This window comes from Glycine max, chromosome 12 (genome assembly GCF_000004515.6).
Source record: "Glycine max cultivar Williams 82 chromosome 12, Glycine_max_v4.0, whole genome shotgun sequence".
Lineage (NCBI taxonomy): Eukaryota > Viridiplantae > Streptophyta > Magnoliopsida > Fabales > Fabaceae > Glycine > Glycine max.
The window spans coordinates 8,574,174-8,602,016 of NC_038248.2; the positions used below are offsets into that span (position 1 = coordinate 8,574,174).

Below are 27,843 nucleotides of genomic sequence, written 5' to 3' on the forward strand. Positions count from 1 at the left end.
TAAAAATAGGGAACTTAATATCTTGATTTAGAAATTAGGGACTAATAAAGATGAGTTTTAATATCTATGCATATTTTTTTATTATAATTAGTTCTACCCCCACACACACAGATATATATATATATATATATATATATATATATATATATATTAAAAATTAAATAAACAATTAAAATTAAGACAATATATGTATAAATACTAATTTTTGAAATAAAACCACATCCCTATAAAATATTAAAATTGGATAAAATATATAAGAAAATATGATTTATCACACTATTAAGGGTACGAACTGTGAAGGTAAATTAGATAAAATGTATTCAAAATTAAATAAATATAACAAGACTTTAACTATATTTTTTATTTTGACATATTTAATTATATTTTTAAATCAATAAATAAATAATATTCATATGCATGAGGATGTTGGTGTGAGGGTAAATAAGTCAAAATCCAACTAAAATTGATTTTGATAGAAATAAAAGTTACTCATTCTTGCTTCAATTATATCATGTTTTTTTTTTCTTTTTTCATTAAAATTGATTCTATCATGATTTTAAAGATTTTAAAGACAATCAAAACATGTAAAATTTGGTCAAAATCAAAGTTGATCCACCTCACATGATTGATCATGATTTTGAAGACTATTCAAACACACATAAAAGGGATGGCCAAATTTACTATTTTTCAAATTTCTCATGATGTATAAAATAAATTCTGATAATAGTTTTAAAATCATTTTATTTATAGTTAACACGGTGGTAGAAAGAGAGAGAATGAAAAACAATATATCTTGTTGAGTAATAACACTGATGGGAACACCACACATCAACGTTAAATATCAATATGATACTTTTCTTTTGTTTGAAAAATATCAATATGATAGCTTGCACTTTAATTCTGGTGTCCCCCACACTAAAGTTGGGGGCCGATATGTTGCACCCAATTAAAAATTGTCAACCATGTTTTCAATTCCAGTCCATAACAATTGCATTTCAATTAATATTCCACCAAGCACAGTAAATTAACGAACATAAAAAATGAAGCAAAACTATTGTTTTAGATATTAATTGTATAGCAATTACCGATCCTTTTTAATAATCAATTATATTCTTTTCAATACCATACTGTACTTATATTTTAATCCACCTTCAGCTGACTTTACAACGAGGAGTACCTTATTGGCTTATTCTTTTATGCAAATTCAAACCTCATTATTTTGGAACGAATTTAGACCCTCCAAGTTAAAATAAATGCACAGATGTCGAATTAGTGCATTAATTAAAATAATTCGATCTAGCGTACGTAAAGAAAAACAAAACTAGTCTAACCCTTGAAACGTAAGTTTCATTCTAACCTAAGCAAATTGAGAAGGAAATTCATCTATGGTGGTTAGCTACAATGAATGTGGGCACGATTTAAGAGTCAAAACAAATTTACGTTCCCTGGATAAGGCAATGAAATCTCACGTGAAAGCGAAGGATAGTGAAGCTAGGTTATATAGCACAAGACATCTTCAGCCTCGGGACACCATTTATTTTCCAATCACTGTATTTGGCCCCATTTAGTATTAGAGTTGTTGATCTGTTTAAGGGTCTTACGTGTAGAAATAGTAGCAAATGCCAGCAAGATGGGGCATCTCTTCACATGGGATAACTACCTGCTCATATGCTTGTGTTAAACTTTCATATATAGTTATTCACACGAATTGTTGGACCCTTGTATCTCGATCTATAGTAATTGGGAGACAAGTACTATGCTTCCAAATTGAGATTGTTTCATCTTTGGCGAGTGTGAAGTTTTAGTTTATTAGGAGCTTCTCGGCAAGTTCTCTCAGAACGTGAATTATGGGCTTCCCATTCAGACGAAACATTTTGACCCTGAAATTTGTAGATAAGGTATATGTGAGTGATCTAATAACAATATGATAGTGGGAGGCTCCATGGGTCTAACAAATTTTGTTAAGATATTTTAATATTATCTTAGAATGACTTATGAGTTTAACTCAATTATATAAAACTAACTTGTAAGGTGATAATGATCTCCTTATACCTAGACATTTTGAAATATTTGTGAAAATGAACATTTGTGAATGATTCGATAACAATTTAATAGTATATGATTCAATAGATCTAATAAATATTTTAATGTATATGTATATAATATTATATGTCTAAATTCTATAAAATTAATTTATTAGGTGAAGATTATCTCAGTTATATATTTTAATTTAATCATATTAATAATTGACACAGAATCTCCAACAATTCGGATCTTAGTAAAGATGGAAAACTAATTTGGGCAGATTTTGCATGCCAACACCTATAAAAAGTTATTCAAGTTGTAATTTTAACACTTGATATCATTAATTTTGTTTTTAAAATAATAATGTTATTTTATTAACTTGTAAAAAAAGATATTTAAAGTATAAGGTTCGAGTATATATATATATATATTGTGGTTAAATGTGAACACAAAGAATACTTTAGTACTGCATCGTCCCATTTTATGCATGCATGCCAAAGCCAATAACAGTTCTCGCATATGCCATGAATGGCGCTAATTAATAATCCTTAATGAAATGGGAGAATGAAGGTTGATGGAATTAAATGATTAATGGGTCCATCTATAGTGCTTTTCATTGTTTTCATAAAGGTCACAAATAGTGCAATTTGAAGTCTTATCCAGTGCTCGTAATGATTGCGAATATAACTAAGCCAACTCACATCTCATGTCTTAACATTATTATATTTCTTTAAAAAAATTATACAATATATTAATTTCAGTTTTTTTACTACAAATTCACATATAATGCATTGAATTTTTATTTTTTAAAATAATAACAATATACAACATATAAATTAATTAATTATTTATTTAAAAAAAATTCCTTCATAAACTTTATTTAATATATTTTAAATTAAAAATAAAACACTCTTATTTTCATAAATAAGTAATACATACATCAATGTAAATTTTTATATACTTAATTATAATTGACATTTTTAAGTAAAATTTTATTTTTTATTTATATTATTTTTATTCAAAAATTCAAACTCAAAAGTTTGTATAAAAAATTATTGTCATGATAGTTGATAATCACGAATATAAACACTTGTAATGCATGTTTTTCAAAATCTATTTTTATATTAAAAAAAGCCTAAATGGAAATATTGCGAATACAATTGATAATGTATTATAATATAAAATACACTATTTAATCAATTATTTATGATTACTTGCATTGAATAGAAAGAGTAGTTAATTGGGGTTTGTGTTTGGTTTCTTGAATCGAACGGTGCGTGGTTGGTCTTACTATCATCGGACGGGTGAACTTGTTTGTGGATGCTGGGACAGCAGGTAACATGGGATTAACTAACCAAGCTACCTCTCCACATGGCATTGAGTCCATCACGTGCCTCTCACGTGATTATCCCTGATAATATGCCTGACAAGTTGCAATGCCATCTCTCTCTCTCTCTCTCTCATGTCTGAACTCAATTGTGAGTGAAAAGGGGTTTCTCGCATTTACTTCACTTTGCACTTCACTTCTCTCTCTCTCTCTTGGGTTGCATTGAAGCTTTTTGTTTGAGATTCTGAAGTGAGGAGCAACTTTCTTCTTAATGTTCACTTTGGGATTATTCATTGTGTTGGTTGGTGACAAGCTGCAACTATGAAGAGATTTCTCTCTCACAGTTTTCTCCTTCAAATTGCTGTCTCTCTTCTTCTTGTTCTTCTTCTGTGTATGTGTTGTTGCAGATATCTGCATGACCCTTGATTGCTAATTTAACTCAATTTGTCACTTAGCTTTTCAAGGTTGCATCTTGATGGTTTTTGGTCACTGAATTTCTGTTAGATATGATAGTGAATTTGCAATAAGCAATGGAATTGTGCTTGCATCTCAAGTAGAATAATGTGTATTGTTGATATTAATATGCTTTGAGTACAAACCATAATGAAAAAGGGCAAGCTCGATGCAATTTTATGAAGCAGTGTGCATTGTAGAATGCTAATGAGCTACCAGAAATAGTAGCGAAAGAACTGAGTATGTTGTTCAAGTTGACATGATGTATAACTTTTCTGCATGTACTTTATAAAATAATGCAGTGTGTTTGATATCTTAATGATGAATGAGTTTACTTATTTTGCGGCATTAGGCAATATAGGAGTATTTAAATTTCTTCTAGAAATATATTCTTGTAGAAATATAATTCCTGAAGCTGAAAGTTGCATGTAATGTACGCAGTTATGAACAAGTCTCAGGGCTCTCCAATCAGGTTCGCAAAATATTCGTTTTCTGTCACTACTAAGGTTGATGCGCTGCCTCCTGCTATCCCTCCAAGTAGTACACAGCCACAGCCCTTTATTCCCCTTCTAGCTCCTTCCCCATTGATACCTTTCACAAATAATTCGGTGCCTAAGTTATCAGGTATGGTTTACTTTTCCTTTTCAGTCATTCAGTGTGAGAGCATACATTGTCAATCTTTGTTTGCTAAATTCTTGTTTTCACAAATACTGCCCACCCTTTGTCACATTGTAGTTTTTGGTTGTTGAATTGAAATTATGGGGTTTTAGGTATAAAGGGAGGAAGAGAGAGGTAAGAGAGAATGAAGCACTAAATTGATATTAATTGAGATGTGAGATGTGTTACAATGTATTAATGAGATGTTTATAAAACCTAGACCACTAATCCTTGTTAATTTTAATCATAACCTTGATTATTAGGGAAATAAATCATGATAAGATAAGGAAATCATGATAAGAGAAAATAGGGACTAAGATATTTTCTTATATTCTAATGTATATTCTAACATTGGTGAATAGTTGGGGGGGGGGGGGGGGGGGAGGAAGCAGGGGCAGAGCCAAGATTTTAATCCTAGAGAGGCTAAACCAAAGTAGATTGAAATGTCATCAAATATTTAAGTCAAGAGAATTGAATTAGCATACAATTTAGGCATGAATAATGACGACTGCTGAAGGATGCAGTGTAATACTGGTGAGTTCAGTGATATGGTAAGGTGCAACAATATGGATTAACAATGAGTTTGTACCTGAAAACTGGTGCTATTTTTTCTGAGTAAAAGGTGAAGTACAAGGGCAATGAAGTGAAGATTCAGTAGCATTGGTGCTATATATGGGTTTGTGTAAGTACCATGGTGGCTTGGGGTAACTCTACAATTATTCCTAGCCTTATTATATGATACAAATACCACTAATACCACTATGAATGGGACTATAGATGGCATTTTGCAAGCAAACAGTGAAATCACTTTATTTTCTCTTGAAGATGCTATTGCATGTGCATCCTTAGTATAAGTTGAGATGACTTATAATTTCTTTTTACTTCCAGGTCATTGTTCATTGAATTTCTCAGCTGCTCAAGATATAATGACCACAACTGCTACTGATTGCTGGACTTCCTTTGCTCCATATTTGGCAAACGTTGTATGTTGTCCTCAATTTGATGCCATGCTGGTGACCCTCATAGGGCAGTCTAGCAAATACTCTGGGGTGCTAGCTTTGAACACAACTCATGCTCATCATTGCCTCTCTGATGTTCAAAAGGTCCTGGCCAGTCAAGGAGCAAATAGGGACCTAAAAAAAATATGTTCAGTCCACCCAACAAATCTCACTGAGGCCTCTTGTCCTGTTGTATTTGTTGATGAATTTGAGAGTATTGTAGACACTTCAAGACTTCTGACTGCTTGTAGAAAAATTGATCCTGTAAATGAGTGTTGCGATCAAGTTTGCCAAAATGCCATACATTATGCTGCTAGAAAAATTGCCTTGAATGATTTGTCTAATTCAGATGGAAATCATAGCTTGCCTTGGCCAACAACTAGGATCAATGATTGCAAGAATATTGTTCTTCGTTGGCTGGCTAATAAACTTGATCCATCCACTGCAAATAGTGTTTTTAGAGGACTCTCAAACTGCAACCTAAACAGAGGTGAGCAAGGAGAAAATAAAAGAGAAATACACTCTCCTTATATCATGTTTGATTATTACAATTTTGGCTAATTTATTGGAATATAAAGCATACGTCTGACAATGTTCAATGTTGTTATAATACTTCACTCAGTATGCCCATTGGTTTTACCAAATGTCACAAGTGTTGTGAAAGAATGCGGGAATCTCATAAATAACCAAACAGCTTGCTGCAAAGCCATCAAAAGTTATGTGTCCTATTTGCAAGAACAGAGTTTTGTAACCAATCTGCAAGCCTTGAAATGTGCTACATCACTTGGAAAGAAATTGCAGCAAGAAAATGTCTCCAAAAATGTTTATAATCTTTGTCGTATAAGCCTGAAGGACTTTTCTCTTCAAGGTTGGCATTGTCATATTTCTCTTGCTTAGGAAATTGCTATTTTACCCTTTTTGGAAGTACTGATGCTCACACTTTTCCTGATATGTTGCTAATGGTCGATGGATTTTCCCTTGGATCAATCAGTTGGATTGCAAGGTACAAATTTTTTACTGATATATTGCTTTGCCAAGCTGCTTGAATAAAGAAATTTCTTGTGTTTTTCCTTGTTCTTCTCACTCGAAAAATGTGGTGCTTTCTTTTATTAAATTTAAATTTCACTCAAATGAATTTAATTTGGGCTTAAATGTTTAAGAAAATGTAAACTAACTTCATTTAGGCATCGCAATACAACTTATCAGTAATTTTAGCAGAGTCAACACTTCATTCTTGACAACACTTAGAGGCAACCAGGTGATCTCTTGTATAGTTATGAGATTCATTCATGGAGAAAATATATATTTATTACTTTAACTGAAAATTTTAAGTGATATGAAATTGTATATTTATGCACATTATACATCAGGTTCTTCCAGAGACTGCAGCTAATTTTCCTTGGTGTTGTAGTATCTAACATTAATCAATCATTTTGATTTCATCTAGAATCTGGCTGCCTTTTGCCCAGTTTGCCTTCAAATGCAGTATTTGATGGAACTTCAGGGATTGGATTCATTTGCGACCTTAATGACAACATTGTAGCTCCATGGCCCACAACATCATATTCGCTACCATCCTCATGCAATAGAAGTACGTATAAGCTCCCCACTATATCACAATTTCTCCCTCTACAACATTGGATTGTCCTTTGTAATATTTTTACCATGACCATATCTTCACTATGTACCATGTATAATTCATTTGTTTCTTCTATTCATTGAATTGCAGCTACAAAACTTCCATCTCTTCCTACAGCAACGTCTTCACAAAATGGTAAGAACCATACTACTGTACTACTACAAACTGGTTTTTCAGGTCTGATCTTCTCTTCATTTCAAAGCAATGGCAGTTGTAAAATATAGGGTCAGTTTGTTTTAAATTGATTTTCTCTCAAAATCATTTCTACACTTTACAAAATTGATTCTTACAACTCCAAAATCTTCCCAAGCAATCCAAGTACTTTCAAAACCCTTTTTCACAGATGAGAACGTGATTATGAAGTCCAACCAAACATGTACATAAAAGGTTCCTTCTCTCTTCTTTCATGTATGATCTATATAGTCATTAACGAGGCAGATATCTAATATAAGAGCTACAAAATCAGTTTGTATTTTCATTTAATGTGATGCACACATGTTTTCCTGCTATTCTTGAAGAAAAATGAAACACAGAAATAAGATAAAATGAACAGAATTATTTTAAATCTTCTTGAAGACTAGGAATTCAGTTTGCTTTTCAGCTATCTACTTTAGCCAAATCATTGCAGGACTTCTGTAAGGATAGATTGATGATTAGACAATTTAATTAAGTGCACTGGAAAACTGTTCAACTTGATCACACGAGGAGCTTACCTATGTTGGTTCTTCATCACATACAGTCACCCTTAGTTGGATACTATGCATTTTCATTGATGTGTGTCTACTTTGAATTTCCCTTGATTGCAGGTCTTTTCATTAATACCTTGGTTTTGCCTCTCCTCTTTACCTCTATACTACTTCCCAAGAGGCTTCTTTAACCTTGGAGTTCAGTGTTTAAGTTCTTTTGGCCACAGGGATTTTTCAGATAAGTTGGCTATTCTTTGAGGTTCCAAGAAAGGACCAAGTCCTTATTCTTATCCAATCATCCAATATGTTTATATTGTCACTAGTTAATGAGTGGAGGAATCCTACTTTGAGATAGTCTTTCTGGTAGATTCTTGATTGTATTCTAATATTTTACCATATCATTGTTTCAATATTCTTTGAAATTGTAATAAGTTTTTGTTTCCTTATAAAGAAATAGTATAAATACAAAAAGGATTATCTAAGTTCTTTGTGTATACTATACAATTTCGTTGTGGCTTATTTGTCCCTCTTCCACTACATAATGATATTACACGGGTTGGATGCTTATAATAATGAATTGGAATTTCTTTTCATGAGAGATGTACAAAACTCTTGTAGAGGGTCCAACAGCAACATTATGTCTACTTCTCTAATAAAATGATTTTGTCATACATTGGTGCTTCATGAGAGACTTCATTCCAAAATGTCTTTGCAGTTGTTTGGGCCATAGATTTTGTTTGTGTGGTGCTGCGGTTGTGGCGTTGGGCCCTTTCCACGCCCAACATGGCATTTACCTTCTGCACTTAACCACCTGCTTTCTACACTTTCCATTTTCACTGTGTGGACACAATTACTTAACTCTTCCTTAATCAAAAAGTTGTTCTAGAATGGGTATTCCGTAATACACTTGCTCCAATGGGCATTCTAGAACATGTTTTAGAATGGGTATTCTGGAACACCTATTCTAGGGGAAAAATCCAAAACAGTTTTGCAGGATGGGTATTCTGAAACATGTTTCGGGATTTACAAGTTTATTATGAAATATCCATTTTGTAATACACTTGTAAATCTGGATTGTGTTATGGGATACTTATTTCATAAGCAAAAAGCCAAGAAGTTTTGTATTACAAAATAGGTGTTTTGTAACACATTTTTGGAACACCGGAAGCCAACACCTGGAACCCACTCCGCAAAAGCCAAACATCCACCAAAATCCAACACCACAACAAACCAAAGCATTTTTAACCAACATACGACCATTACTTATCTTCGTCGGCGTCGCACCTAGAGGGTGATTGAGGTAAGGATGCCGAGGGAAGTGCATCGTGTGACTGACCAAAGTGGCACTTGTGTTACGAAATATCCATTCTGGAACAACATTTTGATTAAGGGAGTGTTGAGAGGTAATTGTGTCCACATAATGAAAATGGAAAGAGCAGAAAGTAGATGATGAAGTGCTAAAAGTAAATGCCAACAATGTGATTTGACAATCTTGTGTTTTCCATTTTTCTTCCGAAGTTCCCATTGTGTTTATAGACCTTGTAGCTTATAAGCAACGTATATTTAGTGACATCAGCTAGAAAGAACTTTGTTAATGGGTAATTTGTAAGTATTTTTTTTAAGTGTTTTGAGTATGAGGTTTCCTTAGATTTAAGTATCACATATAGTTTATTTTGGGTCTTACTATGATTTAAGTTTAAAAAAAGTTAGATTGATTTTGTGAGCATGGCATGAAATTTTTTAAATGGATAAATATGTTTCGTGTTTGAAAATGACATGGGTTGATATGATCCTTATACATCTTTGTTTCTGAATCTATCAATTCCATGACAAATTCGTGATAATTTAATTCTTGAATTACCTTTATCACAAATTTAATCAAGTACATTTAAGATGATTGATTTATCATAAAATTAATAAATAGGAGAATAAATTGTTTACTTACAAACTTTTCTGGACCAATTATCACTTTTAAGATAAAATTGTATATTTAGTCTATTTTCATTTAGTTAGAAAATTTCCTTATACTGTGCTTTTAAATGGGCAGACTTTAATATTCAGTAATATATGAAACTATGTGTACTCAAATTTGGTTAACAGAGTAGATTAACAGGCTTTAATATAATGACTTTTTGTTACTTTAAATTCTAACAGAATTGACTTCAAAATAATTTTAAAAAATATTGATTTACGTTTTGAAATGATATTTTAAAAATAAATTTAACTTTTAAATTTATTTAAATGATAAAATAAAATGATATGAAGCAATGAAGCATAGATATAGACATGTTTTGAAAAATAAAACTAAAATGTAATTTTGATTTTCTTATTTTAATCAATTTGTAATTTTGGTACTATTTATTATAAATTAAAACATACAGTTCCTCTGTATTTTTAAACAGAGGATTTTGATCTTATGTTAAATTTAATTGGTTAACCGTTAATTTTTTCTTTGACTGTTAAGTGTATTGTAGTTCTGTTTTGACATTAGTAGGCCATTTAATTTTAAAAATTAATACCAGAGCCTTGTGGGTATTCTGAACAGAACCCTAACGCCTAACCTTCTTCTTCCCCTCCTCTTCATCTTCCCGAGGTGACTTTTTTAACAAAAAAATGAGTTATTTCATAAAATTAATTACTAGGTGTTTTACAAAATTATTTACTGATTTTTGTATGAGTGAATTTTGTTAAGTGGGATAGGATGCATGGGTGTCATCCTGAGTGATATTTCATATTGTTTATTTTTTTTATTACTCATTAGGTCACTAGTTTTACCATTTTTATTTTTTTAGTCCCTATAATTTGAAAATGATTTTTTTAGTCTTTATAGTTTACATTTTAATTCTCTTTTAGTCCATGTAGTTTGAAACTATTTTTTTAGTCCTTATAATTTGCATTTTAATTTTCTTTTAGTCCTTATAATTTGAAAGTGATCTTTTTAGTCTTTATACTTTATATTTTAATTTCCTTTTAGTCATTACCATCAAAATATGAGTAATATTATCAATTACAATTAATTATAAAAATATTAGCAAGTAATTCGTAACTAATTTATCGCAAGATAATTTGTAGCTAATTATTTTTATATTTTTTTGTAGTAAGTACTAAAAGTTAATTAAAATATAAATTATAAGGACTAAAAAGATTCTTTCTCAAACTATAGGGACTGAAAGAGAATTAAAATACAAACGATAAGGATTAAAAAGAATACTTTTAAATTATAGGGACTAAAAGAGAATTAAAATGTAAACAGAGAATTAAAATACAAACGATAAGGATTAAAAGAATACTTTTAATCTAACCTTATTTTTTTGTCCTATATCAAGAGGTGTTACCCTAATATGTTTTATCACTATAAGCTATTTAATATCAAACATACCGACACTAAATACCCGTTTGATAACTAGAACATGTGTTTCATTTTTGCTTAATTTAGTGTCAATCAAGTTAATGTTATTGAATTTAAATATCTGACAATAATAAAACACAACATGTCAATCAAGATTGATACCTCATGTATCCAATGTGACAAAATTATCCATGAGATAAATAATTTTGTAAAACATTTGATAATTAATTTTGGGAAATATTTGGTAAAAAAGTCCCCATGAGGTTGATGTTCTTTTAAGCTTCAGCTTCCCCTAAACTCCATGCCCCCCTAAGCTTCATCTTGCTACAAACATCATATCTCTCAAACCCTCTAAAATTAATCCTAAATCTTCATATCTCTCAAACCCACACCATTGGCAGATATCGTCCAAATCCATCTCGACTTTGACATGTAGAGGATTCGGTTGCTGAAATCCACACGGTCGGAGTTTGCCGCCGTCTTTGTGGTCAGCGGGGAAAATCGTCATGACAGTGCGGAATCCTCGACATTCGTGCAGGTTAGATTGTTCGACTATTCATGTTGTTACCGTGCGATTCAATTAGTTATTTTCTTCTTTGTTGATTTTGGATTTGGTGTTAGGATTGATTGTTAATTTAGGTTTTAATTTTGCTTAATTTGAGTCCCCAAGGTATTCTCAATTGGGCTGAAAAAATACAGTTGTTCCAAATTGTTATAGTCAGATGAAGCTCTCCCAAAATTACAATTGCGGCACATGATAACATATCAATTTGTGCAGAATAATTGTATTGGGTAAGAATTGTTTTTGGTGCTTAAGCATGTTGTCGGGGGTGAATTACAATTGTTGGGATTCAATGCATAGTGGGACTGGGGGTTGGTTTGTTTGCTGTGTGTATTGTTTACAGAATTGTATAGTTGTGCCTTCAAACAAATGCCTATGTGGAGTTTGCTCCTTGTCTTGGATTTTACGAGGCTGGGAGCCTTTTTACTGCTCCAACAAATTATTATTATGTAAATCAATTGGATGGAAATGAACAATTTATCCTTGTTTTTTTAATTAAATATTTGTAGAATTTAATAATATATTCATTAATATATAAATTTAAAAAGAAACAAAAACTAGAGTGTCTAACAACATCTTTAATAAAAATTTGTTAAGTAATTTGTTAAGTTATTTTTTTTTTCTCACAATGTCATGTTATTATACGAAATTCATACATAATTTTATTATAATGTAAGAAACTTTAAAAAACTCATATTTTTTATTTTTATTTAATTATGGTGTTGTTATATATCGAATAAATATTATTTTTATTGTTAAGAAATAATTTCTTGCAAAAGATATAAATCTCATTTACTCTCACATAGATTTGTTCTAATAGAGAAGAAAAAGAAACTATTTCTTCGTTTAAGAAACACTTCAAAAAATCTCATTGAAGATATCTTAATTCACCCACTAATAGTCAAAAATAGAAAGTTAATGGTTAATCAATTAAATTTAACAAAGGGATCAAAATCCTCTATTTTGAAAAACAAAGGGACTAAATGTCTCAAATTTATAATAGAGAGATAAAAATTGAAGATTAAATAAAATAGAGAGAATAAAGTTATATTTTAGTAAAACAAAAAATGTCTCAAATGCAATCATTTTTACTCATTGAAACAAATTGTTATTTTTTCTTAAATTTAATTATACTCGCTTTAGAATTTTTTTTGGACCCCAAAAATTAACCAAACACCTTGGGTTATTGCGCAATCTTATTTTTGATGTCACAAACGTGATTTTGGCACAAAACAAACAGAAATGAAACAAGTTATTCCCTCTATCTCATTATAATTGTTGTCTAAGATTATTTTACACAAATCAAAATAATAATAATAAATAAATAAAAAGAATAATAATTTTATAAGATTAATCTTATCATCATTAATTTATTTTTAGTTTTTGTAATCATATCATTAATTAACATTACAAGGATATAAGCAAAAAAAATAAATAATGTTACATCGAAAAATTAAAATAATAATTATTTTAAGATATTTTTTTTACACGACAATTATTAGGGAAGAAAATGAGTATTATTATTGTATATATTCACATGATGGATTTAAAGAGATATTTGTTTGAAGGTATAATATTGTAGTCTAGTGTTTGAAACACATAATATTTGTATCCTTATAAGTTATTTAAAAAATCGGTAGATATTCTATATTAATAATATAGTTAAAAAAAATACTGTATCCTTAGGAATCATATTCCTAAGAATATTGTGTCCAAAATTTTTATTTTCATGATCATTTTTAGCTGACATTTAATAGTTTTGTTAATTGTATAATTGAAAAATTGAAAAAATAGAAGTGGAAGAATGGAGTAGTCATAGATAGTTATGATAAAAAATAACTTTCAATCTCATAAAATATAATATACTCACCTTTCACCGTGAGAATAAGAAACAAGGAAGATATGAACATTTTATATTCTTAGTAATTAACAGTTCTTAAAAATATTTATTCAAAAATTGTATAAAATATAGAAATATGATATTTTCAAGTTCACTTTGCTTATCCTATTTAATATCTTAAAGCAAACAAAATTTAAATATTATTTCACGGCTTGTGTAACTAATGTAAGGTACATGACTCACCTCAGTCACAACTTGTGAAAATTCTCAAAATGCCTTGCACTTGCGTACTTACCATGACATTTCCGTCCTTTCATTTAAATTTATTTATGTTTATGTAGAAATTGTATTACAATTTGGTTTCTATAGCAGAAATATACCCATTTTTGGTTTATGTGGTCTCGTGAGGCAAACTAGTCGTCATTGATTTCGTCATAAGAACAATTATATGAGCGGGCTTGTCCCTGCCAATGAGTTAGTGACATATGTGGTGGTATATATGATGCCATTAATAACACTGAAGGTTCTATACTTATCAAAATCTGAGAGCAACCTATTGAAAGCAAAACAGGAATTGTTCACTTTCTGCGACAAGCTAAATTAAAACCATGTTATATTAACTTTGAATTATACCCGACCATAGGAAAAATGCCAACCTCAGACCTAGTTTGATTTTGGTTGTACTTTAAATTGTATGCATATAAATTATAGAGGACTTAGACCTGCATATTGGAGACGTGTTAATGTTAAATTCGTAGTCCGAAAAATGCGAATAGAAACAGAGAACGATATTCCATGAACAGCTAGATACAAACTTTGAATTTGATCGAATGAACATAAATTAAGACAGAACACGACAAGACACTTGATTTTGTTAGGAATTTTATAATTCTTAATTAATTAATATATGTTACATATTATATTATAATATTTAAGTGAACTCATTAGATTGTCAGAAAAATTAATATGGACTTAATGAGTAGAAATCAGTTTGACCTATTAGGGGATAATGAGAACCTTAATAGGTTTAAAACATAAGGCATGATTATGGTTCCCAGTACATAAAATCAATAAACGGTTTCTCCTTTTCCCATCTGAAGAGAAAACGAAGGTCTCATAAGGAAGAAGGTGATTTGGTTAAGGAAGGTCATTAAACCAATTGTTCGTGACCATTGTCAGATTCCGCTGCGTGTTGATCAAGCTCTCTATGGATTCAAGTATTCCTTAAAACTTAAAACTTAAAACCTCTTGATAATCTGGCGTAATATGTTTTGATGTTCATTTGGTATTTTATAAGATTTATTGAAAATTTTCAACAAGTGGTATCAGAGCCACCATTACTGTTAGATAATTGGGATTTAAAGCTCTGTTTGATATGTATTATATCTGGATCATTTTAGTTATATGAACCCTAATTTTATTTTAGGGAGAAACTATTTTGATCAATAAAATTGTAAAACCCTTAAATTTATGTGTTATGGTCATAAAGTTTTTCTCCTCTTTAGAATCAATAAAAGGCCTCTGCATTTGATTTATGGGGTTGTACAATTTTATTTTTATTTTTTTGTTTGTGTCGCATTTGCTGACATATTATTCTATTTGGGATAAAGATTCTACGTATCTGATGTTGACATTTAATAAGTGGCACAATTTCATAAATATATATATTTTTGTTTATATGAATCAGTGATAAGACAATGGTCTTTTGTCTTATATGAATAATTTATTATTTTTTGGCCAACTATTTTTTTTATGAAACAATGATAAACTGATAATTTATGATATTCATGTGGTTAATATAAATTTGTGATGGTGTCGTGGTATGTTTGTTTCGGGTGTGTAATTAGTTTACCATGATGTTGTTTTTCAAACATTTACTGTTATCACAATTGGGTACAAATTTAACCATTACAGATCCTATCCATGTAATTGCGTGTCCAATAATTTTAATTAAATTGATTGAACCATTATGTTGTCAAAGTAATCGCTATTGTGTAAATTAATTTAATTAAATTGCATGGATGTTAGTATGAAATTATTTATGCGAATTGTGATCGGCCCAAAGGAAGACACAATTTGGCCAAATAATAACATACCTGCGATGATAAATATGTGACAATTATAATTTTTTTTGTGAATAATAGTCGGCATCAAGAAAGACTATTATTTGACAAAACTAATTGTCAATATTTGATCATTGCGTTGAGATTATCAATTACAAATTAATTTCTCTGTCCAAAGACTAGAATTAATGTTGTGTTGGGTATCTTGTGATGGATCTGTTATGGGAAATATTTGCATGTCTTGTTATATATATACTTTATATGACTTGCTTAATTATTTGTGCACATGTTATTATTTTTTGTTCTCTCTTTAGTTAATATTATCAGTGCTGCAAATGCTGCCCAAGTGAATTCTATCCCAATGTTGAATGGGACAAATTTTAAGGTTTGAAAGGAAGTTGTAGAAATTGTTCTTGGCTGTATGGATTTGAACTTGGCATTGTGGACGAAATGACCCATTTTCACTCCAGAAACCTCTAATGAGGTAAAAATTGAGAAGTGGGATTGGTCCAACCGAATGTGCCTTATGATCATGAAGCGCTCTATTCCAGAGACGTTTCGGGACTCTATTTCTGAGGGTCAAAGTGCAAAGAAATTCCTTGAGGAAATTGAGCAATACTTTGCCAAAAATGAAAAGGCGGAGATGAGTAACCTTTTGGCTAAACTCATCTCCATGAAGTATAAAGGCAAAGGAAACATAAGGGAGTACATTATGGAGATGTCCAATCTCGCATCAAAACTCAAGTCACTTAAGTTAGAGCTTGGTGAAGACCTGCTCGTGCACTTAGTTTTGATCTCGCTTCCTGCACACTTTGGGCAATTCAAAGTGAGCTATAACACTCAGAAGGACAAATGGTTCCTCAATGAGCTTATATCTCACTGTGTGCAAGAGAAGGAGAGGCTGCAGAGAGATAGGACTGAAAGTGCTCACTTGACTTCGACCTCTTAGAGTAAGAAAAGGAAGAAGACTAAGGGTGCTGGGGAAGGGACTTTTCAGCAAAAGAAACAAAATAAGGATGAAGAATTTGCCTGTTACTTCTCCAAGAAGTCGGGACACATGAAGAAAGAGTGTCCCAAATATGCTGCATGGCGTGTGAAGAAAGGTAAATTTCTTACTCTAGTTTGTTCAGAAGTTAATTTGGCTTTTGAACCTAAAGATACTTGGTGGGTAGATTCTGGTGCTACTACTCACATAAGTATGACTATGCAGGGTTGTCTGTAGAGTCGACTACCAAGTGATGATGAAAGATTCATCTTTGTGGGTGATGGCAAGAAGGTTGCAGTGGAAGCTATTGGAACTTTTGGATTACAATTAAAAACTGGATTTTATTTGGATTTATTTGAGACTTTTGTTGTATCGTCTTTTAGATGGAATTTGATTTCTATTTCTAGTTTGGATAAATTTGGATTTTCTTGTTCATATGGAAATAATAAAGTTAGTCTCTACCAAAATTCAAATATGGTTGGTTTTTGTTCTTTAATTGATAATCTTTACATGCTTGATGTTGTTAGTTCCTATAATGAAATACTGCAAATAAGTTCACATGGTACAAAACAAAAATTGAATGAAAATTCCACCACCTTATGGCATAAGCGTTTAGGCCATATCTCTAAACAAAGAATTCAGAGACTTGTGTTGGATGAAATTCTTGACCCTTTGGATTTATCAGACTTTGAGGTCTGTATTGAATGCATAAAGGGAAAACGAACAAGCATAAGGAAATTAGGTGCCGAAAGAGCTAAAGACGTCTTAGAACTAGTGCATACAGACATTTGTGGTCCTTTTCCTACAACTTCTTGGAATGGACAACAATATTTCATTATGTTCATAGATGACTACTCTAGATACGGTTACCTATATTTGATACATGAGAAATCCCAATCCCTAGACGTTTTTAAGGCTTTCAAGGCTGAGGTTGAACTTCAACTTGAAAAGAAGATTAAGACTGTCAAATCTGATCGTGGTGGTGAGTACTATGGCAGATATGATGGATCAGGCGAACAACGTCCAGGACCTTTTGTGCTTTTCCTCAAAGAGTGTGAAATTATTCTGCAATACACTATGCCGGGCAAACCCAACATGAATGGTGTAACAGAACGAAGAAATCAAACTCTTAAGGATATGGTGAGAAGTATGATTAGTCATTCCTCTTTACTAGAGTCACTTTGGAGAGAAGCCTTAATAGGGTGCCAAGTAAAGTAGTTAATAAAACCCTTTATGAACTTTGGACTGGTAAAAGGCCAAACATTAAACATTTTCACATTTGGGGTTGTCCTGCTGAGGCACGGCCTTATAGGCCATATAAAAAAAAGTCAGACTCAAGAACAATTAGCTGTTATTTTGTTGGCTATGTTGAACGCTCTCGGGGCTATAAATTTTACAATCCCACCTTAAGATCCTTTTTCGAGACGGGAAATGCGAGATTTCTTGAGGAAGTTGAGTTTGGGAAGGAAGAGAACATAAAGAATGTTGTCTTTGAGGAAGAACCTGTTATTTACGGTGATAAAGTCCTCGTACCTATTACTGTTTAAGACACAACTCCAGTAATAAAAGACAATGATCAAACTATTGACATTGTTCCAGAACAAGACAACAATGAGGTTCTCCCTCAAATACCTTTAGGGCAACCTCAACAATCTCAAGAAGGATTCAAAGGGTATTATTGAGAGATATAAGGCTCATCTAGTTGCTAAAGACTTTACTTAGAAGGGAGGCATTGACTATAAAGACAATCATTATTTGACCAGAATAATCATCATATAAGATTTCCATGTGAGCAATGGAGTGTCCAAAGACAACTTTTGTTTGACGGGACTTATCACCAATGTTTGATCAATGCGTTGAGAGTACCACTTGCAGTTAGTCTTTTTCAATCCAAAGATTGAGGATTAATGGTGCGTTAGATATCTTGTTTGGGTCTTGAAATTTACCATAAAGATTATTTGTGCATTACATGTTTATTGTTCTCTTCTTTAATTGTTGTTGTTACTACTATGGTTTAAATTAATCATATTATGTGAATCCCAAATTTGCATGTATAAAATTTAGAATTTGATTTTTTTTTTGTGGGAGTCCTAAGGTGATATATGAGTAATCTTGGTATGCAACACTAGAAAGTAGTAAAGTGCATTATGCATTAATTGAAGAGAATAAGGAACTACATGTTTTCATATCGAAAGTCTAGAAGTTTAGAGATAATTAGGTATTATGACTTTGATTATTTCAGAATATCTTGATAGCAATCACTTCATATAAGGATTCATATTTGACCATGTTGGTGGAGTTAATATTTTGTTATGAGACATCATACTAGAATTTATGATTGCTAAATTATTGTAACTGGCTTGTCTGTTGTCGCCAACATTAAGTAGCCATCAGATGTTTATTGAGACAATATCTTAGCAGTCTTGTTAAGGATTCAACTAAGTAAAAGTATCTTTTTTTGGTTGACATAAAGTATTTGGTTATTGAATAAAGAATTTAGAAAATACATATTTGCATAGAACATATAGGAACTCATTCCATGCTAGCTAATCCACTTACTAAAGGTATGACACTAAAGTTTTTTCACGATCACACTGCTCATATGAGTATAATTCCTGACAATACCTTAGTTTAGTGGGAGTCTTACTTATGTTCTATATCTTACGGTTTACAAATATTTGTTATTTGGATTTTCTGCAGAAATAAAGTTGATGTTTATCATTCTGTTCTAAGTTTGTTTTGTGTGCAATATTTGTATTGCATTTCGGATTGATAAGATCACATTGTATGTAATTTTCATGATAAGATCACATTGTATGTAATTTTCATGCCGCTTATCCATATTTAATCTATGTCATCAAGTATGAGTAACAGTGGTGATCATTATGGTTTAGTCACGCTAAATTGTGATGAAAACTGCAATGGTTTCCTGTTGTTATATGAGATGAATCAGATTGTAGAAAAGGAGTCTAAAAGTAAATAATATACAGTTGCGCGCCTAAAAAATTTTGTGATATAAATGTCTAAGGTTAATATGAAGTCTAAGTGAGAGATTGTTAGGAATTTTATAATTCCTAATTAATTAATATGGGCTACATATTATATTATAACATTTATATTAATTATTTACATTTAAATGAGTTCAACATAAAGTGATCTATTTAAGTGAGCCCATTAGACTGTCAGAAAAATTGATATGAACTTAATGAGCGAAAACCAGTTTGATCCATTAGGTGATAATGAGAACCCTAATAGGTTTAAAACATAAGACACAGTTATGGTCTCCAATACACAAAATCAATAAACAGTTTCTCCTCTCCCCATTTGAAGAGAAAACGAAAGTCCCATAAGGAAGAAAATGATTTGGTTGAGGAAGGTCATTAAATCAATTGTTCGTGACCACTGTCAGACTGCGTGTTGATCAAGCTCTCTATGAATCCAGATATTCTTTAAAACTTAAAACCTCTTGATAATCTGACGTAATATGTTTTAGTACTCATTTGGTATTTTATAAGATTTATTGAAAATTCCCAACAGATGTTACTGTAATATCGATGGCTGAAAATTTGTAAGCTAACCACCACTTCTATTAAACTTAAATAATTTGTTAAAGTAAATTAAGGTTCGAAAATTTCAATATGAATTTAACTGTCTGGCTTTTAATTACCGCTTGAATTAATAAAGAAAACTTTCAATGCATATAACCACATACTGGTTCTCACATGCATTCTTCTATTGATTTGATGCTAGAAGAGATTCTAGAACTCAATTCTTATTTTGTATTTGTTTGTTTTCGTGGGTTTAAACTAAAGCGAATAAGGGGTGTTACTTGTTAACCATGTAGGCCATTTGAAATACTACTAATTGAAAAACTTGAGCACAGACCATGATTGATCCATGATGGGGTCTAAATTCTTTTCTTTCCAAACATTAGACTCACGTTTCTTGAAAATGCAACATGCATGTTTTTAATAGCAGTAGCATCGAGTGAGAAACTTTTAAGTTGTAACTAACTTTCTACTTTACGTATGCTAATGAATATTTTACACGTATAAAACTATACATGTTTATACTATACGTGCACTGTTAACACAATTTTATACACATGTATTAGTTAAAGTTCCCACCAGATAATTTCTATGGATCATAATGACCAGCCTCAGCGACCTTGTACACGCTGCCGTGCATCTCTATCTGCCCAAATTCAGGACATTTTTGGATCATGAGATTAATTACTTTGATCAACTTAAACGAGATTATTTTAAATTGATATTTTAATCAGTAGTTTTAAATTTGAGTTCTAATAATTGTAATGACATTAAATATATATATTTTTTAAAAAAATTATTGTTCATAATCATTTTATTTTGATTAGAAAATATTTGTAGTTTATACTAAAAAAAATTACTCAATGTATTGCGATTTATTTGAAAGTTAACCTTTCTTACCTGATGTTTATATACACAAACAAAAGGATTAAACCTCTAATTACATGTTATTATTTTTTATACATATGACACCATATTAGCCCATCTCTTATTATTCTCTCTCTCTCTATATAAATCTAATCAAAAGCTGTTAAAATTTACTAGACATGGTTTGATACAGGTTACATATCACTAAATAATATTAATGAGAATGACTATTTAAAAAAAAATTATAACCAAGACAAGAAACAAAAACAAATGAAATGAAAGAATTAAAAACGTATTTAAGAGTGGACAATATATAATCCCATCCAATCCTTTTGTAGTTGAGCCTCAAAACCTCCTCTGCTGCAGAGGGAAAAAAGGCTTAGTCCACAACATTTTCCAAACATAAACAAGTTAGTTCCCAAATGGATTCTACATCAGTTCACAAGGACATTGATGAACCTTTGCTGGTCTCAAACGAACCTTCACCCGAGCCACCTTCTTGTACTCAATCATTCAGCTCAAAGCATGGATCAGATGGTGAACTTGAGCGAATACTCTCAAACACTAGCGTCCCTTTCGCGAAGCGTCTTGGACCGGCAACATGGGTGGAGTTGAAGCTCTTGTTTCACCTTGCTGCTCCTGCTGTTATCGTCTACCTTATCAACTATGTCATGTCCATGTCCACACAAATCTTTTCAGGCCACCTCGGTAACCTTGAACTTGCTGCTGCTTCTCTTGGAAACACCGGCATCCAAGTCTTCGCTTATGGCCTCATGGTACAGTACTACTCACCCTGTTTCTCTCCATCTCATTGCTGCTAAATTATGTTCACAAGTTTTAAAATTATGGTCGCAATCGCAATTTAATCGTGTTTCTTGATATTAAGTGAAATTATGAACCAACGTAACAGATGTGGCCACAATTGCAGTCTCAGACACTCCAAAAACCTTGACGTTGCATTTGAAATGACGTTTACAAACCGTTTTTTAAACATTATGTTCTTGAACTAATGTACCACTCATCATGCTATATTCTCAATTAGTCCAAATATTCTAAGATTTTAGAATGATCTTGCATAGAAATTGATTTCTTTAGATAGAGAATATAGTATATATGCACCGGTGTAAAAAGATTTTTAAGTTGCCATTTAACTACAAATTATCATTGATAAGTTTGTTAAATAGTCATTTCCAGGGTCAATTCACAAATATTTTAAACTCATTCATATATAAGTAGGGAAAGACAATTGGTGTTGGGGGTGTATGAATTCCAATAATTCAGTTATGATTTTCATATTTGGTGATGTTGTCGAACAGTTAGGAATGGGAAGTGCTGTTGAGACACTATGTGGACAAGCATACGGTGCCAAAAAATTCGACATGTTAGGCATATACCTGCAAAGATCAACGGTGCTTCTGACGCTAGCAGGCATTATTCTAACCATCATATACATCTTCTCCGAACCCATTCTAATCTTCCTAGGAGAATCCCCAAGAATCGCATCCGCAGCAGCACTTTTCGTCTACGGCCTAATCCCTCAAATCTTCGCTTACGCTGTAAACTTCCCCATTCAAAAATTCCTCCAAGCCCAGAGCATAGTGGCTCCAAGCGCATACATTTCAACAGCAACGTTGTTGGTCCATCTTGTGTTGAGTTATTTTGTTGTGTACGAGGTGGGGCTTGGTCTGTTGGGTGCGTCGCTGGTGTTGAGTGTTTCGTGGTGGATCATTGTGATTGCACAGTTTGTGTACATTGTCAAGAGTGAAAAGTGTAAGCACACTTGGAGAGGGTTCAGTTTTCAAGCGTTTTCGGGCTTGCCAGAGTTTTTTAAGCTGTCTGCTGCTTCGGCGGTGATGCTCTGCCTAGAGACCTGGTACTTCCAAATTTTGGTTCTGCTTGCAGGGTTGCTTCCTCACCCTGAGTTGGCTCTGGATTCTCTATCTATTTGGTAAGTTGTTTTTCTTCACATACACTATTTTCTAAACATGTCAGATTAATTATAAGGAAAATGAATTTTTTTTTTATTCATGACATTAGAATGGAATATCCATTAATATTTGATCACATTTAGTGGATCTTTCATTTTAATTTTTTTTCATTCATAAAATTCAAATTCAAATTCAAATGTTCAAAGAGATCTATAGGATTACTTTTACCTATTACTTATTAATACTTGATAAAAAAAATAAAAATAAAGATGCATGTGATAGTCATAAATGATTTTATACTTTTATACAGTAATAAATCATGAAAAGTTGTAACTCATAATAACAATAATTTGTGACGGATGATAATATAAAATATTTACACTTTAAAACTCTTTAAAATTATTAAACATATATTCACTTTCTTTCCTATCTCAATTCTATTTTACCACTTCTGTGTTGGAAGCAGGATAATTGTGTGAATAGAAACGTGAGAAACCATGCCTGTAGCAACTTTTAGTTGCCATAACATCGGGAATATATTAGATTTTTCTTTTTGTCTTTTGTTAGAACCATCCTTCCAAAAGTTTGAATGGAGAGGGATAAAGAGCTGTATAAGAATTAAAAAAAAATAAGAATTAAAAGGGAAAGGATTCATTCAAAGTAGAGAAGTTGTAATGATTTTGGATTATGTATAGGAATAATCTAATTCGTTCCTTTTTGGTTTAAGAAGAAGAATCTAATTAAAAAAAAAAATTATGTTTGTCAACATTAAAATGAAAAACCAAAAAATAAAATAATCGTGATAGTAATATAAAAGTAAAAAAAATAGATATAAGATAAATATAAATGAAAAAGTTGTATTTGAATCCAATTCCAACTTGTAAGCCAGGGATTCTATAGAAACCATAGACCACAACCTTTGTGGAGTCTAAATAGTATGTCACATTGCAACATATTTTGGCTTGTTGTACTTTATTTAAATTTAAAAACAAGAATCTTCATGGAAATTTTTTTGACCCTTATAGGAAGTAGAAAACAGAACCCAGTTTTCAAGCACGTCATAAATGACTTGTATTTTGTCGAGTAGCAATCAAGTAGTGCAACAAAGAGATGTTTTTGGAATCCTAGGACAAAATCTATTCCCTTAAACGCCGCCATCCAGGCACGCATTTTTTAGTGTTAAACAAACAATGAGATGAGATTTCAGTATTAATATGAAAAAGAAGGAAATAGGGATTAGATCATCCAAGTGGCGGCACCTCTTAAAATTATATGTATAATGAATTAGAATAAAATCACTATATGATTATTTAAATGTTTATATAGCATAATATTTTATTTTATTATTTTAAATAAAAAATAATATAAAATTGATAATATATTTTGTTTAACTCTAACTTATTTTAAATATAATCTCGTAATCATATTGTTATTTTGTTTTTTTTTTTTCATTTTTAGCATTTTAAATATAATTTAAACAACGTATAATAATCATGTTTAGTTTCTTAATTATTCAATAAATTAATTCACGATTTGAATAAAAAATGCAAAAATAAATTTTTCACCCAAGTCACGGTTTTACGTTTTCCAAATGAGAAACGAAAAATAGCATGATGGACGATGGTGTTGCGTTTCGAAACAAATCTCCTCATATCAACTTGTATGTGGACTGTACTCGTTGGGCTATTTAGAATATTCTTTTTCCTTTTATTTAGCCTTTGGGTCCATCAAAATGTATGCCTATGTGGTTTTTGTGTCCTTATGTGACACTCAAATTATTGTAGGTTAATTAATTATCTCTGTTCTCTCTTGAATAATAACACTTCGTTATATCTTGATCAATCCAATTAATGTTCCTGCACGTTAGAAAACGATTATTTGTAAGAACATAATCGTTTATTTTTAAAAAATTTACAAAAAAGAGTGTGGTAATTTTTCTAAAATAAGGCAATTGGTTGAACAAGTTTTAATTTCTGTTCGATTAACATGTATTTCTTATTGCAGTACCACAGTGTCTGGATGGGTTTTTATGATCTCAGTTGGATTTAACGCAGCTGCAAGGTTTGATAATCCTTTATATAGAACTGAAGTTTTGAATTTATTTCTTTCGTTTTGCTTTTATTTTAATGCTGTTTATTTTGTTTTAAATTACACTAGCATTTGTTGAAAAATATTCATGTTTTAAATAGAAAATAAAGAAAATTCTGACAAACATTTTAAATATACAAGTACTAATTAAAAAAAATATTTTTTGGGTTATTATATTGTTAAAATAGTAGATCAGTTAATGTAAAATTATTTTAGTTTAACTAATAATTTTGAATTCAAATTCTAATTAACTGATATATGATTGAAAATTGTTGAAAGAAATTAGGATGACATGATACCAATAAAACATGGTTAACTATTCTTAAGTTGTGCTTGAATACACGTTATGACACAGTTGAATGTCAAAGCAAGTTCCTTCTTATTTCTCTGTTTTTACATGAGAAAATAAGAAACTTTCGTTCAACGTGTGGTTGGAATAGTTTTCCAAACACACTTAATCCTTTAACTGTGTTTTGTACCTACTCCTAAAATCCTTTATAACATTAGATTTATTAGTTGCATTTTCACATATTTAATTCTGAGTTGATAAATTAAATCTAAGTTTAATAGTGAATTTGAGTTGAAGCAAATTTAAATAATTTTTGCATTAACTTTTTATACTGAATTCTATTATCAACTTTCTTTTATAACAGAAATATTAAAATATAAATCACATTATTTTAAAAATAATTTTAAATAAAATTAACTTTGTTAATGTACTATTATATATGTAAATTTTAATAATATTTTTTTGTCTAGCACTTAATAAAAATATTGTTAAAAGTCTTTTCAAAAAATATTGTTAAATTATTAATAAATGTTACTAATATATTTTTTGTTATTTTATCAGATGTTATATAAAATCTAAAAATATCATAAATTTTTTTTAACAACATGAATTATACGTAATATTTGATAAATATTAAAAAATATATTAATAATATTATTTATGATTTTGTCACATTTTTAAATATTGTCAAAAAAATTTAATAATATTTATATTAAGTGTTATTAGATAAAAAAAAAAATGTTGTTAAAGATTATATTTATAGTAGTGATGTTCATTGAACACATAACATGTCAATAATTTTAAACATGATTTTTTGTGTGCCATGCATGCAGTGTGAGAGTGAGCAATGAACTAGGGGCAAGAAATCCAAAATCAGCGTCATTTTCGGTTGTGGTGGTGACATTGATTTCTTTCATAATATCAGTTATTGTAGCACTTGTGGTGCTGGCAATAAGAGATGTCATTAGCTATGCTTCACAGACGGTGAAGAGGTGGCTGCTGCTGTCTCAGATCTTTGTCCTCTACTTGCTCTTTCTATTATTCTCAACGGCATTCAACCTGTCTTATCTGGTAATATCTTCATTTAACTTTCATATTCATTCCAATCACTACAAATAAAAATGTGATGCACATCCATGCATGGTTGGATTTGCCTCTCTTCCGCGTGTTTTTTTATCCAATAAGAATTAAACCATTGATATAAAAACTATATATAGACAATTTCATTTTCATGAATCATCCCTACTTACACGAAACCATTCTATATCTAGGGTCTAGCTACACTATATCCTATTAACAGACAATATTATTAGTATAGAAAATATGTACAATTTACACACACATTTTTAATTATTACAAAACCATTGAATCATGTGTGATAAATTAATTTGTTTATTTTTTAAATAAATACTTTAAAAACTATACATGATTTAATTAATTTCTAATCGATTAATAATGCAAACTCATAAATTATGAGGGAGTAATTCTTTAAACTTACTCTTGGATTAAGTAGATTCCTTCTCTTATTATTTGTAATGCATTAATTCATTATAACGTAATGTAAAGGGGTGGCTGTTGGATGTGGATGGCAAACTTTTGTTGCGTATGTGAACGTTGGTTGTTATTATGGAATTGGCATACCATTGGGTTCGGTTCTCGGTTTCTATTTCAAACTCAGTGCTAAGGTATGTTACTCGATTGGTGTTATCTATCTTTCTCATCCAAAAGATAGCTCTGATTTAATAATGCAAGAAGGGGTATATATTTAATTTGCATGCACGTATTGAGGACGGTGTTTGTGTGCAGGGAATATGGTTGGGAATGCTAGGTGGCACGGTTTTGCAAACAATTATTTTAGTGTGGGTCACATTTGGAACGGATTGGAATAAAGAGGTAAAAAAGAAGAAGACTATAAACAACCTTCTTCTGTTGTTCTGATCATTCTACTATGTAATGTGTATGAAGTTAACGAGCTAATAATTTCTAACCATAATTTCTTGAATTAATGTAGGTTGAAGAAGCAGCAAAGAGGTTGAACAAGTGGGAGGACAAAACGGAGCCACTTGTCAATAACTGAGGCTCTTTGTTTCTCAATGTAGCCTAGCCCACAATTATACAATAACACAAATCGGGCTTTAGATCTCATAGCTTTTTGTTGTAAATAAATTGTAAGATGAGGCCAAATTCATAATTTCACTACCAATTTGTTGGTCTAACCCGAATAGTTTGCGTAGTGTTAGTCACGTTGTGTTCACATGTTGGGAGAACAAACATGTTATAAAAATGATCTATTTAACAATAAATTTCGTATTCATCATGTGTAAAAATCTTTCGGATCAACAGTACCATGAACAAGATTGATTTTTGGCTCAATGGACTAGAAATACCTGTAGCAGGACAAAAAAATGTGTTGGTCTAATTGGAAATTAATAATCTAATTTCTTGAAAATTTATCTTATGTTCAATTTTATGATTACGATATATATAAAAAATTGAGTCTTTTGAAATGAAGAAATGTACTTTAGAGAATAAAATACCC

The 27,843-nt window shown here is 31.0% G+C and overlaps 3 protein-coding genes across 4 annotated transcripts; all 3 read left to right on the plus strand.

Moving 5' to 3' along the window:
* Window positions 1–3,461: 3,461 nt before the first annotated feature.
* LOC100780106 (uncharacterized GPI-anchored protein At1g61900) lies at window positions 3,462–8,267 on the plus strand. Of its 2 annotated transcripts, XM_003539820.5 has the most exons (8): window positions 3,462–3,743; window positions 4,247–4,429; window positions 5,351–5,950; window positions 6,083–6,328; window positions 6,452–6,463; window positions 6,908–7,051; window positions 7,190–7,234; window positions 7,906–8,267. In XM_003539820.5, the coding sequence occupies exons 1-8, from the start codon at window positions 3,674–3,676 to the stop codon at window positions 7,974–7,976; spliced, it is 1,371 nt and encodes a 456-aa protein (XP_003539868.1). In that variant the 5' UTR covers window positions 3,462–3,673; the 3' UTR covers window positions 7,977–8,267. The 2 variants fall into 2 exon arrangements, with proteins under 2 accessions (XP_003539868.1, XP_006592373.1); XM_006592310.4 differs by having other exon boundaries at window positions 7,190–8,267.
* A 7,864-nt stretch (window positions 8,268–16,131) lies between these two features.
* Window positions 16,132–16,548, plus strand: LOC112998594 (uncharacterized). The gene has a single exon (XM_026124770.1). It carries the CDS (start codon window positions 16,132–16,134, stop codon window positions 16,546–16,548), a length of 417 nt encoding a protein of 138 aa, XP_025980555.1.
* Window positions 16,549–21,299: 4,751 nt separating this feature from the next.
* On the plus strand, window positions 21,300–27,603 carry LOC100801718 (protein DETOXIFICATION 40-like). Its single transcript, XM_014764651.3, is given in 8 exon segments — window positions 21,300–21,775; window positions 22,316–22,947; window positions 24,932–24,988; window positions 26,138–26,274; window positions 26,277–26,375; window positions 26,871–26,989; window positions 27,111–27,197; window positions 27,316–27,603. Coding segments are annotated over 8 exon segments (1,551 nt in total). The 5' UTR covers window positions 21,300–21,421; the 3' UTR covers window positions 27,382–27,603.
* Window positions 27,604–27,843: the final 240 nt, after the last annotated feature.

What these genes read in the sequence shown, in the direction of transcription:
- LOC112998594 (XM_026124770.1), top strand. Translation starts at nt 16,132, where the DNA reads ATGAAGCGCTCTATTCCAGAGACGTTTCGGGACTCTATTTCTGAGGGT.
- LOC100780106 (XM_006592310.4), top strand. Translation starts at nt 3,674, where the DNA reads ATGAAGAGATTTCTCTCTCACAGTTTTCTCCTTCAAATTGCTGTCTCT. An exon ending in TCTTCTTGTTCTTCTTCTGT is followed by an intron (nt 3,744 to 4,246) that starts GTATGTGTTGTT and finishes TAATGTACGCAG; the next exon opens with TTATGAACAAGTCTCAGGGC. An exon ending in ACCATCCTCATGCAATAGAA is followed by an intron (nt 7,052 to 7,189) that starts GTACGTATAAGC and finishes ATTGAATTGCAG; the next exon opens with CTACAAAACTTCCATCTCTT.